The 13,316-nt window shown below is 49.4% G+C and overlaps 2 protein-coding genes across 2 annotated transcripts in view; one reads left to right on the forward strand and one right to left on the reverse strand.

Moving 5' to 3' along the window:
* Positions 1-13,316, forward strand: part of PODXL (podocalyxin like) — a 51,455-nt gene that overhangs the window by 33,190 nt on the left and 4,949 nt on the right. The window contains exons 2-7 of the mRNA XM_055307472.1: positions 7,991-8,638; positions 9,985-10,334; positions 10,604-10,675; positions 12,408-12,555; positions 12,801-12,862; positions 13,005-13,172. Coding sequence (XP_055163447.1) covers positions 7,991-8,638; positions 9,985-10,334; positions 10,604-10,675; positions 12,408-12,555; positions 12,801-12,862; positions 13,005-13,172 — 1,448 coding nt within the window. The remainder of the gene's footprint in view (positions 1-7,990; positions 8,639-9,984; positions 10,335-10,603; positions 10,676-12,407; positions 12,556-12,800; positions 12,863-13,004; positions 13,173-13,316) is intronic.
* Positions 2,067-2,506, reverse strand: LOC129498114 (pancreatic progenitor cell differentiation and proliferation factor-like). Its single transcript, XM_055307341.1, is given in 2 exon segments — positions 2,067-2,206; positions 2,209-2,506. Coding segments are annotated over 2 exon segments (438 nt in total).

The following is a 13,316-nucleotide window of genomic DNA, read 5'->3' on the forward strand; positions in this document are numbered from 1 at the left end:
CAATTTTTGGGGGGCTTATTTTGCACCTTTCCATTATGAAATTGAAGAGTATATAGAGGACCAGATCCAAGCAGGTCCTAAGGGAGGATACATTTTAAATTGCAATGTGGCTCGTGACCTCAGCATGCCTATACCTGCCATATTGCCACCTGTCCCTCAACTCATCCCCAAAGGTCCCAAAGAGTACTTCCTTGTGATCAGTTGTCTGAGGAGTGAATAAAGGCATGTTGTGTTTATGTATATAATATGCTGGAGCCAGGCAAGAGTGGACTGATGTGGGATAATAGCCCTGTTTAGGGGATACAAGTATAGTAAGGAAGGAAAGAAAGTTCTTCCCAATGGGCAGGACTTTGAACAGTAGATTTCATGGTCAGTTTTTTTTTTTTTTTGTGGGGGGCTGGGTTTTCAAAGGCAAGCTATACTGAGGTGAGGATCTGACCAGATTCACAGGCAGTAGCTAAGATTTTTAGATTTTTAGATAGTAGATTAGGAACTTAGAAGGAATAAGAATGGAGAATCAGTGCAAGGAAGTTTGTGGAGGAGGCATATGGATGGACCTCTTGGGATAGATATGGAGTGCAAGGATTTTTAATCTCACTCTTTAAACTTTTTTTTTAAAGATTTTATTTGAGAGCGAGAGAGATCAAGAGAGAGAACATGAGTGGAGGGGTAGTGACAGAGGGAGAAGGAGAAGCAGACTTCCTGCTGAGCAGGGAGCCCAATACAGGGCTCGATCCCAGGACCCCGAGATCATGACCTGAGCCAAAGGCAGATGCTTAACCAACTGAGCCATCCAAGCGCCCCATTTTTAATCTTATTCTTTTTATTTTTTATTTATTTATGATAGTCACAGAGAGAGAGAGAGAGAGAGAGAGAGAGAGAGGGAGAGAGAAGGAGAGGCATAGACACAGGCAGAGGGAGAAGCAGGCTCCATGCACCGGGAGCCCGACGTGGGATTCAATCCTGGGTCTCCAGAATTGCGCCCTGGGCCAGAGGCAGGCGCTAAACCGCTGCGCCACCCAGGGATCCCTTTTAATCTTATTCTTGATAATCATACAGACAAGATACTCATTATGCCTGTCAGGGACCTTTTTTCTCCATTCACCTCCATGATTGCTCTGTGGTCTCATGAGCCAAGTGGATGATGTAGGGAGACACACTGAAGTGGACACACTCTGGATGATTGTGTCTTCCCACCTGCCATATTCTATTGGCAATCCTATTCACTGTCATCATATTCCACAGAGAACAGGATTTCACCAAGAAACTCAAAGGCAAAGTAAGTGGAACATTAACCTTATAAGATTTACTCATCTTATTAGGAATCCTGCATGCTGCTACATAATGAAGCAGAGAGGAATATGGTTGGCACCCAGAGGATACCTGTAGTACCTCCTAGCACTCTTCCTGACAGCAACCCTAAAGACTTAAATCTCTCAGAAATGAAATCCAGAGGCACCTGGGTAACTCACTCAGTTAAGCGTCTGCCTTCTGCTCAGGTCTTGTGATCCTGGGGTCCTGGGATCCAGCCCCACATCAGGCTCCCTGCTCAATGAGAAGTCTACTTCTCCCTCTGCCCCTCTTCCTTCCTGCTTGTGCTCTCTCTCTCTCAAATAAATAAATAAAATCTTAAAAAAGAAAAAAAAGAAATGAAATGAAATCCAGTATCCACTACTAATGGTATCAGTGATGCATACTGAATACCCCATGCTCGAGGGTGGTAGAAATGATGTACTTGTCTCACAGGTTTGGGAGAGGAGTTCTGGGTATGGTTTCTGACCTAAGCCTGATTCTTTAGCCATCTGAAGTGATTCTGTTAGCTAAGTGATTTTTTTTTTTTTTTAAACTGGCTGCTTGGAGTTTATATTTCCCACTTGGTGAAAGGCACATGGTTACAGGGTGTCCGGAAGGCTTGCATGTAAAGGCTTGGATAGTAAAGAGTGGGGTTCTCCCAACTTCCTTTTTGGTGTTTTGCTCTTGTGATATAAAATAACCCAACTGCTTTAGCTTGCTGTGGCCTGCCTCCTCTACAGGGAGAAGTGGGGAGAGGAGGGGCTCTAATGAGCCTAGTGTCTCCCGAAGCCCGGTGGCTCGTGGTGGCCACTCAGGATTGGGGCCCAGTTGTTGGCTTTGCTAGGCTGGCCAACAGGTTGCTTCCTCATGACTTCTGGAGCCAAGTCACAGGTGATTGTGCTGTTGGAGGCCTGGGAGATTCTAAGCGTTCTGGGGACTCTGACGCTGTAGCCCTAAATGGGAGAGTGGAGTTCCTGAAAAAGAAGCTTGCCCATGAGTGACCCGGGTACGCCTTGGGGAGACCAGGGGGGTGAGGGATGGCTTCCCCAGGATACTCTGCATTTCTGCAGGAGCTGTTACTGGAAGTGGAACCCAGGCAGCTCCAGTAACAACTGAGGGTGGCCAAGAGAGAGCCACTGGAGGGGGTGGCTGCCTTGCTGTTGTTTGTGGGCGGGCGGAAACCTTGGCGGTGACCTCTGCCAAGCCTTGGCATGTGGTCATAGGTGGTGGGGACAGAGATGCTAGGCTCAGAGCCCATTTACAAAGGAGACCATGGAAAGCCACTCCTCACCTGAGGTGCATACAGGGTTCCATTTTCTGTTTAATGCAGACAGAGTTGATTTCTAATGTTTGAAACTAAGAACCCCGGTTTTCATAATGAAATAAGTGGGGGTGGAGGAATAGATTAGACGGTTGACTAGTGTCCTCCCCAAAAGATGTGTTCAAGTCCTAATCCCCACCACTTTTAGTATCAGCAAATGTGACTTTATTTGGAAATAGTGACTTTGCAGATATAATCAAGGTAAGATCATACTGTATTAGGTGATACTGGATCAGGTGAACCCTAAACCCAAAGACTAGTGAAGTGTCCTTATAACGGTGGGGGGGCGGTACACAGGGAAGAAGGCCATGTGAAGAGAGCCATAAACTGGAAGGATATAATTGTAAGCCAAGGAATATCAAAGATTGCCACAAAGAAGCAAAGAGAGCTTCTTCCCAAGTACCTTCAGAGGGAGCATGGCCCTGCCAATTATGGATTTCTAGCTTCTAGAACCATGAGAGAATATATTATATTAAGCCACCCAGGTTTTGGTCATTTGATACAGAAGCTTGGGAAACAAATACACACTTCATTCAAGGTACCCTGAGTCTGTCGAAAGATTCAGTTCTGGGAATTGGGTGAGTGGCTGGCTGTGTTTTCTTTTTTTTTTTTTTTTATAGTTTTTTTTTTTTTTAAGATTTTATTTATTGATTGATGAGAGACACAGAGAGGAGAGAAAGAGAGGCAGAGACACAGGCAGAGGGAGAAGCAGGCTCCATGCAGGGAGCCTGACGTGGGACTCGATCCCGGGTCTCCAGGATCATGCCCCAGGTTGCAGGCGGCGCTAAACCGCTGAGCCGCAGGGGCTGCCCTGGCTGTGTTCTCTATTGTGGTGATTTGACACAGGCCACAGGTTACTGAGCCTTGAGGTGGGATGTTAGTGGGCTGCCCCTAAGGAACACATGGTTATTATCCCTTGTCCAAAATTGCTTTTGTTAAGATTATTCTGATTACCATGCTGGTCCTGCCATCTGTTATGCTACCGTAGCCACCTTTTTTCCTAGAAATGGAAATGCCTCTACTGCTACCCAAGGAACCTGGTGATTCATCCCTACTGAAATCAGCATTATCTCCTACTAGCACACCTGGCTAATGAAGAACAGCCACAACATTGTCTTAGAATATGCTACTAGTCTCCTCAACAATATCCCAAAATTAATCAAATCCAAGATACTGTCAATGATAAGACAAACTATTATTTTATGAACCTTAGAAGAACCTTATGAAGTCTTAGGAAAAAAAGACTACGGTTAAAGTGTGACCTACAGTAATTTATAACACATCCTCATTTCATGGACATGAAAAGATACACATTTTAGAACTCACGAAATAAATATTTCTCAAAGCCTTGGGGAAGCAAGTGTCATTTGAGCTCTTAGGAAAGAAAATGTGACTGAGCAGATTATGCATGATAAACCATTCTTTCTTTTTTTTTTTTTTTAAGATTTATTTATTTATTTATTTGAGAGAGTGAGAAAGCGAGTGTGCTAATGGGGTGGGGGAGGGGCAGAGAGAGGGAGAGAGAATCTGAAGCAGATTCCACGCACAACATGCTCCACAGGGCTTGATCCCATAACCTCGAGACCATGACCCAAGCCAAAACCAAGAGTTGGATGCTTAACCAACTAAGCCACCTGGTGCCCTCATGATAAACTCTTTTTTTTTTTTTAAAGATTTTATTTATTTATTCATGAGAGACACGGAGAGAGAGGAAGAGACACAGGCAGAGGGAGAAGCAAGCTCCCCGATCCCAGGACCCCAGGATCATGACCTGAGCCAAAGGCAGACACTCAACCACTGAGCAACCTAGGTGCCCCATGATAAACCAACATCTCTGTCTCTCTAAGATTTTGGATTTCTTCTTACTCATTATTCCAGGGAATTTCTGGCAACTTAAACTTTGTTTAATGTAGACTACCATTGAGTCCAGGTTTCAGTTCACCAACTAAGAAAACGATTAGAACTACTACTTCTAGCTGCTTATTAAGTCAGCATATTGAATCCAAAATCTCTCGTATGCATATCTATATTGATAAATTCAGCTTGATATGATTACCCCTCCTTGATCTAGCACACTCATATTGTACAAGTATACATATTTGCTAGAGTTATTACAGATATTTCTTATTGTGTAAGCCTTCTTCCAGGGCAGACTCTGTATTTGTCTTTCTGGGGCATTACTGGAGTCTGACCATTGTTACAGGTTTGAAAAAAGTTCACAGTCAAAGAGATGATGAGGAGATGTGATTTCCTGTGTCAGTGAGTTCAGATGAGCCTACTAAGAATTTTTGAGCAAGGTAGGAACTGCATTAGCAGACAGGAGAACAGCAGTTGAGTATACTGGCAAGTGAGCTCCATTGCAGATTGAGATTTCTGGATATTTTGATTCATCTGCATCCTCTCATATGTCACCCATTCTAATTCCAAAGGTGCTTTTTTCACATAAAGAGACCTGATGAAGTTATGAGTTAAACTAACACTGTAATTTGGCAACTCATGGGATCAAACTTTTACATTTGTCTTTTGATCTGCTCTGCTCTTCAACTGCAAACAAAAAGAGATTCCTTTACTGTAGTCTTAGGAAATCTCAGACTTTCAGTCTGTGCTTTGACTTAGGATTTAGAATTTGATCTCCTCTCTCTCTCTCTCCCCCCCAACTTTTTTAAAAAAGATTTTATTTATTCATGAGACAGAGAGAGAGAAAGAGAGAGAGGGAGAGAGAGAGAGAGGCAGAGGGAGAAGCAGGCTCCATGCAGGGAGCCCGACGTGGGACTCCATCCCAGGTCTCCGGGATCAGGCTCTAGGCTGGAGGCAGTGCTAAACCGCTGAACCACTCGGGCTGCCCACTCTCCCCCTTTTTTTAAAGTAAGGTCCACCCCCACCATAAGGCTTGAACTCATAAACCCAAGATCAAGAGTTGCGTGCTTGGGACGCCTGGGTAGCTTAGCGGTTAAAGCACCTCCCTTCAGCTTAGGGCGTGATCCTGGAGTCCTGGGATCGAGTCCCACATCAGGCTCTCTGCATGGAGCCTGCTTCTCTCTCTGCCTCTCTCTTTCTGTGTCTCTCATGAATAAATAAATAAAATCTTAAAAAAAAAAAGTTGCCTGCTCTACCAACTGAGCCAGCCAGGCACTCCTGTTACTCTCTTTCTTTAAACGAGTTTTCACTGTTAGTGATTTTGTCTCTTCCAGGGGATACTTGGCAATATATAAAGACGTTTTTGGTTGTCACAACTGGGGAGAGATGTGTGTGTATATGTTATTTGCATCTAGTGGATAGAGACCAGGGATGTTGTTAAATATCCTATAATGCACAGGACCACCTCCTATAACAAATAAGTATCCAGCCCAAAATATCAGTAGTTCTGGGGTTTAAGAAACCCTGTTTTAAGCTGTTTGCCACAGTAAGAAGTAACCACCCTACTCCACATCCCCTAATTCCACAAATATGCTGATATTCCCCCTCAGCAATCTCCTCCCTTCTGCTAAAAAAGGACTATGACATGATCAATTACAAGAAGCACCACTATTTTGTGACTACTGAGAAGGAAACACCACTGACAAACCATAATGGTACATTGATCTCTAACACGTGTCCTTTTATGTGCCCTTCATACTCTTCTCTAGCTGCAAATGCCGAAGCCACTTCATGGGCACTTCATTCTAGATGACAGGTGACAGGTGCTTGAAATTACAATCCTGAGATCAAGAGTCACATGCTCTACCAACTGAGCCAGCCAAGTGCCCCCCAAATATAATCTTGATCCATTCTCTTTTTGGCTCTGTTGTGAATAACTTTGTATAGCCAACTATGACCCATTCCATCTGGATTACTCTCATAGCCTCTTCCCACTTCAATACGCTGTCCCTTCCAATCCGCAGCCCCAGAGCAGCAGCAAATGTTTTTTTTTTTGCAAACCACTCTATTAAACTTCTTTGCTTAAAACCTTCAGTGGCTTCTTTTTGCAGTTTATTCTAAGTCCAAAGTCTTTAGTTTGGTCTCTAAGGAGGGTGATCTTATGTCTCATTTTACCTAGGATATGATTTCTTAAGAAGGTCTCCTTTTATTCTCTAAAGTGGACAATAGGTTCCTGGCCCTCCACCTGTAAGGCCCTGATTTTCTGAGCCCTGCTCCCTGCCCCCTTCGCTCACTAAACTCCATTCACACTTATCTTCCCTGCCTTGGGGCCTCTGCAGGTTCTGTTCTTCCGCCTGGCACACAGTTCCTCCTGCTCTCCATACTGCTCTCCTTGTTATCCTTCAAGTCTTAGCTGAATGAGCATCTCTGAGAGGCCTTTCCCCACCTCCCTACCTAAACTGCCCCATCCCCTGTTCTGTGTATCATTTCCTTGTTCATTTTTCCCGTATCGTCTCCAGAACGTGACATTTAATTGTTCTGTCCCCCTTGTTTAATTTTTGTCTTGTCCCCCAGAATATAAGCTCCCTGAGCGGATACGGATTATATGTGTCTTACTCACCATTGTATCCTAGGGCCCACACCTGATAGTTCCCTTAATAAATAACTTGCTGAACAAATGAATAAAATTAACAAGGTTCTCCTTCCCTGATCTCCTGGTAAGGTTGATAAGCTATCATGCTGAACAGAGTCAAAACACTGTACTTCTCTTCCTTGGCATGTATCACAATTGTACTTATACAGGGACGCCTGGGTGGCTCAGCGGTTGAGGGTCTGCCTTTGGCCCAGGGCGTGGTCCCGGGGTCCCGGGATCCCGGGATCGAGTCCCACGTCGGGCTCCTTGCAGGGAGCCTGCTTCTCCCTCTGCTTCTCTCTCTGTGTCTATCATGGATAAATAAACAAAATGTTTTAAAAAAGAGAAACAAAGAACAATTGTACTCAAATAGCAGTTTGTGTCCTGTCACTGTGGTCAGTTTCTCCTCCTAGGTTACACTTCCACGGGAACAGGGGCATGCCTCTCTTGCCATGCCTCCCACAGGGCAGTTCAGCGGGCCTGAGTCGGCTGCGTCTTCTGCCAGGGTCCTGTGCCTGGGCGCTAGCGAGAAGAAGGCCGGGGGGATCTTGGCGGCCTGGCTCTGTGGGGGCATGTGGGACACATGAAGGGCACGGGCCTGGGGCTGGAGCGGGGAGGAGGCAGGGAAGTCCCTGCAGGCTCTCACGTGCACTGGCATTAGCTGGCCTGGTCTTTCTGTTCTGCAGAATTTATCTTGGCTTCCTTTGCTCCACTCTTGTACCTAGAGGTTTCTTGAGTGTTAGAAATCCAGGCACCTCAGAGGCCTTCAGCCTCTGCAAATGGCAGTGATGGGAGGAAGGCCACTGGATCCTAGGGAAGAGCTGGAGAAATGTGGAAACACTTCCAGCTAATACCCTGCCTTGCTTCTGTTTTGTCTTTGTAAACAGGAATCACCATCACAGCAACACTTCCAACCTCAAGACAGGCCAGCACAGAGTTACCTGGTGGTAAAGGGCTAACAACTACAGCCAAGACTATACAAAACACAGTTCTAGCAATCACTGGGGAAAAGGTGACGTCAGCCACAGTCAACGAAGGACCATTACCAGGATCCATAAATTCAGTGTCGACGATGTTAGCCCCAACCCAAAAAAACACTGTCATAGCCCCTGACAAAGATGAGAAGGTGACAAGCAACCCCATTATAGCTACGAGTGACTCAAAGGGTATTCCAGACTTAAACAAGTCTATACTTCCATCAGCCACTAACTCCATGAAGCCTGACACCCCAGTGACCCAGACAGCTGGACCTGGAGCCCAGGGTAACCCTGGCACTACCGTCAGCCACATAACCAGTAAGAACACAGAGCAGACGACCTTTCCGCCTCCACCTCAGGTTAAGCCCTCCAGCATCACTCCTGCTCTAACTTCCATCATCACCCCAACAAGTCCTCGCCAACCCAGTGCAAACTCCACTACTTTGAAGCCTCCAGAGATTTCTTCCGGAAGTCCAGACAAAAGCCATACAGCTTCAAGTAGTTTAGGCACGAAGGTGGTTCCCAGCTCCTCATCCTATGGCACACCTCCCACACCAAGTAAGTAATGCTTTTTTTCTTCTTCTTCTTTAATTAAGTAGGCTCCTCATCCAGTGTGGGGCTTGAACCTATCACCCTGAGATCCAGAGTCATGTGCTCCTCTAACTGAGCCAGCCAGACACCCCAAGTCATGTCCCCCACCCCCCCCCAATTAACAAGAAACTTCTGAATGCTTATACATTATACAGTTGTTCAGCTGGAAGTTGGAGTTCATGCTGAGGCCTAAATTCTGTGACTACACCAAGTTCGTTCAGGCCCAGGTTTTCCCTTCAGTGATGAGCAGAGGCCAGCAGTGCTGTTATTCTGATGAGGGGTCAGTGTTTTGCCCAGTTCGAACACACAAACAAGCCAACATTCATGGGTAAGATTTGGGTGGTGCGGCATTAGGAGTACTCCAGAACAGGGTTTCTCAAACTGCTGGCAATCCACCTTACGAAATACATTTTTTTTTTAGCTTTATAACTTGATCCGGGAATATAAACATGTAACATGCATGTAACAACACATATAACTGATAACAAAAGTTTCATTGACCAGGGCTTATTCTTACTGTATGTGAGAGGCCCTAATGTTTTCTACTCCTCCTCATTTCCTTGGTTCCTTTTTAAAAATACTGATCTTAACCCAGTAAACAAAAATTTAAAACTCACTGATGGATCACGAACCTCAGGGTCATGACCTGTGGCAGATCTATTGAATCAGAATTTCTGGGTGTGAACCTGAGCGTCTGCATTGCCAGGAAGCCCCCCGGGTGCCCAGATTGGGTGCCCAAAATGCATACCGATGTGCCCTGCACCTGCTCCCACCGCAGGCGGTCGCATCCTGCAGTGAGAGCAGGGGCTCTGAGTTGGATAAACCTGGATTCAAGTCCCTGATGTGCTGTTTCTTATCATGGGCCCTTGGGCAGATCATGAAGCCCCTCTGACCCCCATTTCCATATTTATAAACTCAGGTTAATTATGGTACCTTCCTCAGAGGGGTGTTGGGAGGGTTAACTGAGAAAGTAACCTGGAAGCACTTAGGACAGTGCCCCGGATGGATGGAGTAAGTGCTTGCTGAATATTAGCTATTGCTGCGGACCTCACCGTCACCGTCACTGTCACCGTCACTGTCACCGTGACTTCTTTTATTGGGTCTCACACCGGCTCATCCAGTCTGATCCACCCTGGAGTATGTTACAGGGAAAGACTCCATCTGTTTGGCTCTTGTTCCTCACAGCCTGCGCTCTAGCTGGTAGTGGGGGGTGAGGCCCAAGAACTCCCCCAGACAAGGACAAGAGAGACTGTCCTCTGCTCTTAAAGGGACCACTCATCTTTTCTCAGAGCCTTTTGCTTTCCTGATTGCAGCATCGTCGGTTACAGCATCACCGGTTATTAAGGGAAGTCCACAGTCCTCCAGCAGGACGCCGCCTGTCCCTGGGCCCACTTCCCCCCCCGCTGCGACCTCTTCCTCCACCACTGGGGTCTCCTCTGTTCCTGGGACCACTTCGCTGCCGTCGGAGACGGAGTCCTCGGAGTCTCCGTCCTCGGAGTCTCCGTCGCAGCCTCCGAAGCTGCGGCCCACCGGCCCTTCCTCATCGGGACCTGTGGCCACGCTTCCTGACAAGGGGCCCAGAAGCTCCAGCACTCAGCGGGCCTCCACTGCTCCCCGAGCCCCCAGCGTCCCTTCTCCTACCTCGGCCCAGCGGGATGACAGGGTACTTCCCGCAGGGGTGGGGCAGATACGGGCTCTAAGAAGTGCCTGTCGTCTTCCCTCCGGCCCAGGGCCCCTGATGAGGGCTCCAAGCACCCCGCCCCCGGCTTTGTCCGACTCTGCCTTGGGCAGCTGGACAGCCAGTGACACCCCAAGCTTGCCAGAAACTCCTTCCGTTGTGCCCCCGCCCCGGGGGTGGGGGGAGGAAGGGAGGGCTCAGTGATGAGACCCCACAGGCTCAGCCTGAACCTGAATCCCAGTGGCTTCTCCTAGATAAAGTGCGAACCCCCTGGAAGGCTGGCCGACAACATGCTCCTCCTGAACCTGACCAGAAGCAGCCTGTGCGTGAGTACCGGAGTGCCCTGGCCGCCCGCAACACTGCGGCCCCGCAGCGGGTTAGGGAAGGTAAAGGGCAGGTGGAGTGTTCCTTCGGCAAACGGACCGAGAACCGTGGGAAGCGGCCCACCGCGGCGTCCCAGGGGAAGTCCACCGGCCGCTGCAGGACCGGCGGCATCCAGGACTCCATCCAGGACTCCGGGGCTCGGGCTGTGTCTGGAGACCTGGACCCCAGCTGAGGCTGTGATTTAGTCAAGTCGATCTCTTTGGGCTTCAGAGGCCCCGGCTGAGAACGAGTCAGCTGAACTAGCTCTCCCTATTCTGAAGGTCCGGGTTTCTGTTTGCTGGTCCCTGCATCAATCTTTCAGCCCCAGTGGGAGAGGAGCGTGAGGAGTCAGAGCTCCTGAGCAGCAGGGAGCCACTGCCAGCGCTCAGGGGCCCGGGGTGTCCCCTTGTGTATGAGGACATTTCCGGGAGAGGGTTTGCCCCTGCCTCCCTGCCAGTCTTGCAGGATTCAGGCTCGGGGTGCAGGTGATGGGCGGCTCTCTGCTGCCCTCTCCTGGCCAGCAACTACTTTTTGCAAACACCTCTGGGAAGCAGAACGGCACGAGACAAGGGTTTCTAGAGGATGGAGAACTTGGGTTCACAACATTTTAATGCCCCCTGTATTTTTTTATGGTTGTTTTCTTTTGAGTGTCCATTTTTCTGGGATTTCCCACATGAACTTTCCAAAAACATACATTTAGACTAGAGTTGTGTCACCCTGGGGCTGGGCTTATTGAACAAGGCAGGCATCACACTGATGGCAGGTCCAGCCATTCTCAGGCCCTCTTTTTGGCTAAAACTTGCCAGGTTGTGTGATTGGTTGGGAGAAGCATTTTTTTCCCATGTGCTGTAAAAGGAGGGTTAGACGCCCTGGTGTGAGGCGGAGGAATTGGTAAGCTTAGGAAATGTTGGGCGGAAACCCAAGGATGGCGTCTGGGAGTCCTGAGGTGAGCTGTACCAAGGGCCCTTTTCTTCGCCTCAGTACCTTCTTCCAAAATTGGGTCAGAGAAACACCAGTTTGGTGTTTCTGACATGACAGGACCAGGTAAAAGCTGTCCACCTTTGTTTCCTCACCCTCAGCCCTAAAGCCACATCAGCCATGCTCTCTCTGCCGAGAGGTATACACAAGTCCCCCTAACATTTCACCATGTGCAGCTTCAGGATAATTCCCACGTCCCCTGTTCAGTGATGGCCTGGCTTCACAGCCAGAGCCTTAGCCTAGGGAAGGGCATGCGTGTTTCAACTTCGGGAGAGATAACCTTGGGCTGAGAGCTGGGGCTTCCCCTCCTGAGGTCTTCGGACTGGGCATCAGTACCTGGCAAGTGGCAGGCTGCTGGGCAGTGCCTCTTCAGGCCCCTCTCGGGAGCTAATGTGGGCCTCAGGTCCTGACCCCTGAAGAGCTCCGAGAGAGACGGGGGCACTCAGGTGAAAGGTATCGTTCAGCCACGGATGAGATAAACAGGGTGAGGGGAGCGGGGAAGAGATAATGCGTGAGTCAAAGAAGGCAGGGACTGGCCCGGCCCAGCATGGAGCCCATGATTCCTGCTGGGTCTGGGAATGGCCCCAGTTGAGGGAAGAGGGACATGGGTCCCGCCAGGCAACAGCAGTCTCCCGACCCTGGCTCCGAAGGGCAGCCCCCAAAGCCTAGGCTGCTGTCCGGATCCCGGAGGAATCACTTGTGGCATCCCCACAATAGGCGGGGAACAATTCGGATGACAAGCTGATCACGCTTCTGTGCCGAGCAGCAAAGGCCACCTTCAACCCACCTCAAGATCAGTGCCATATACGGCTGGTACCTATTCAAGACACCCAGGTGGTGGCAATCAAAGAAATCACCGTCCAGAGTGAGTTGAGGGTAGCGGTGCTGGGGTGTAAGTGGGGTGGGAATGGGGCAGGCGTTGACCACCCATGAGGACGGGTCGGGCTGGTACTTCCTAAGAAGGGCCAAGCCACGCCCCCTCCCAAGGCCACCCCAGGGCGCGGGCACTCAGGAGCCTGGGGTGCAGCGCGCCCTCCTCACGGGGCCCCGTCTCCGGCTCCTGCGCGTCTCCCGGAGCTGGGCCACTAGCAACATCTCTGCTCCCCACAGCGAACCTCTTGCCCAGGGACGTGTACGAGTTGCTCAAAGACAAATGGGACGAGCTCAAAGAGGTGAGTGGGTTCCTCCCGGGCACTGGGGGGTCTGAGGTCTCCGTGGCGGAGCAGGGCCCGCACGGCCCCCACAAACACCAAGCAGAAGCGCTCCTAGCCGGGTGGGGGCGACCCGCGTTCTGTCTCTGCCCCCTTCTCGCAGGTGGGAGTCAGTAACATGAAGCTTGGGGACCAGGGGCCACCCGAGGAGACGGAGGACCGCTTCAGCATGCCCCTCATCATCACCATTGTCTGCATGGCATCCTTCCTGCTCCTCGTGGCTGCCCTCTACGGCTGCTGCCACCAGCGCCTGTCGCAGCGGAAGGACCAGGTGAGGACTTGGCTCCCTCAGCAGGGAGGCAGGCCAGTCCTCCAGATGCCTTCACCCCGTCACTCCCGTATTACAGGAAGGCCAGGGACCCCTTCTGACAGGCAGAGGCGTCCCTTACAGGAGCTACCAAGTACCATGGGTGAT

Source organism: Nyctereutes procyonoides, unplaced genomic scaffold (genome assembly GCF_905146905.1).
Source record: "Nyctereutes procyonoides isolate TBG_1078 unplaced genomic scaffold, NYPRO_anot_genome, whole genome shotgun sequence".
NCBI classification, from domain to species: domain Eukaryota; kingdom Metazoa; phylum Chordata; class Mammalia; order Carnivora; family Canidae; genus Nyctereutes; species Nyctereutes procyonoides.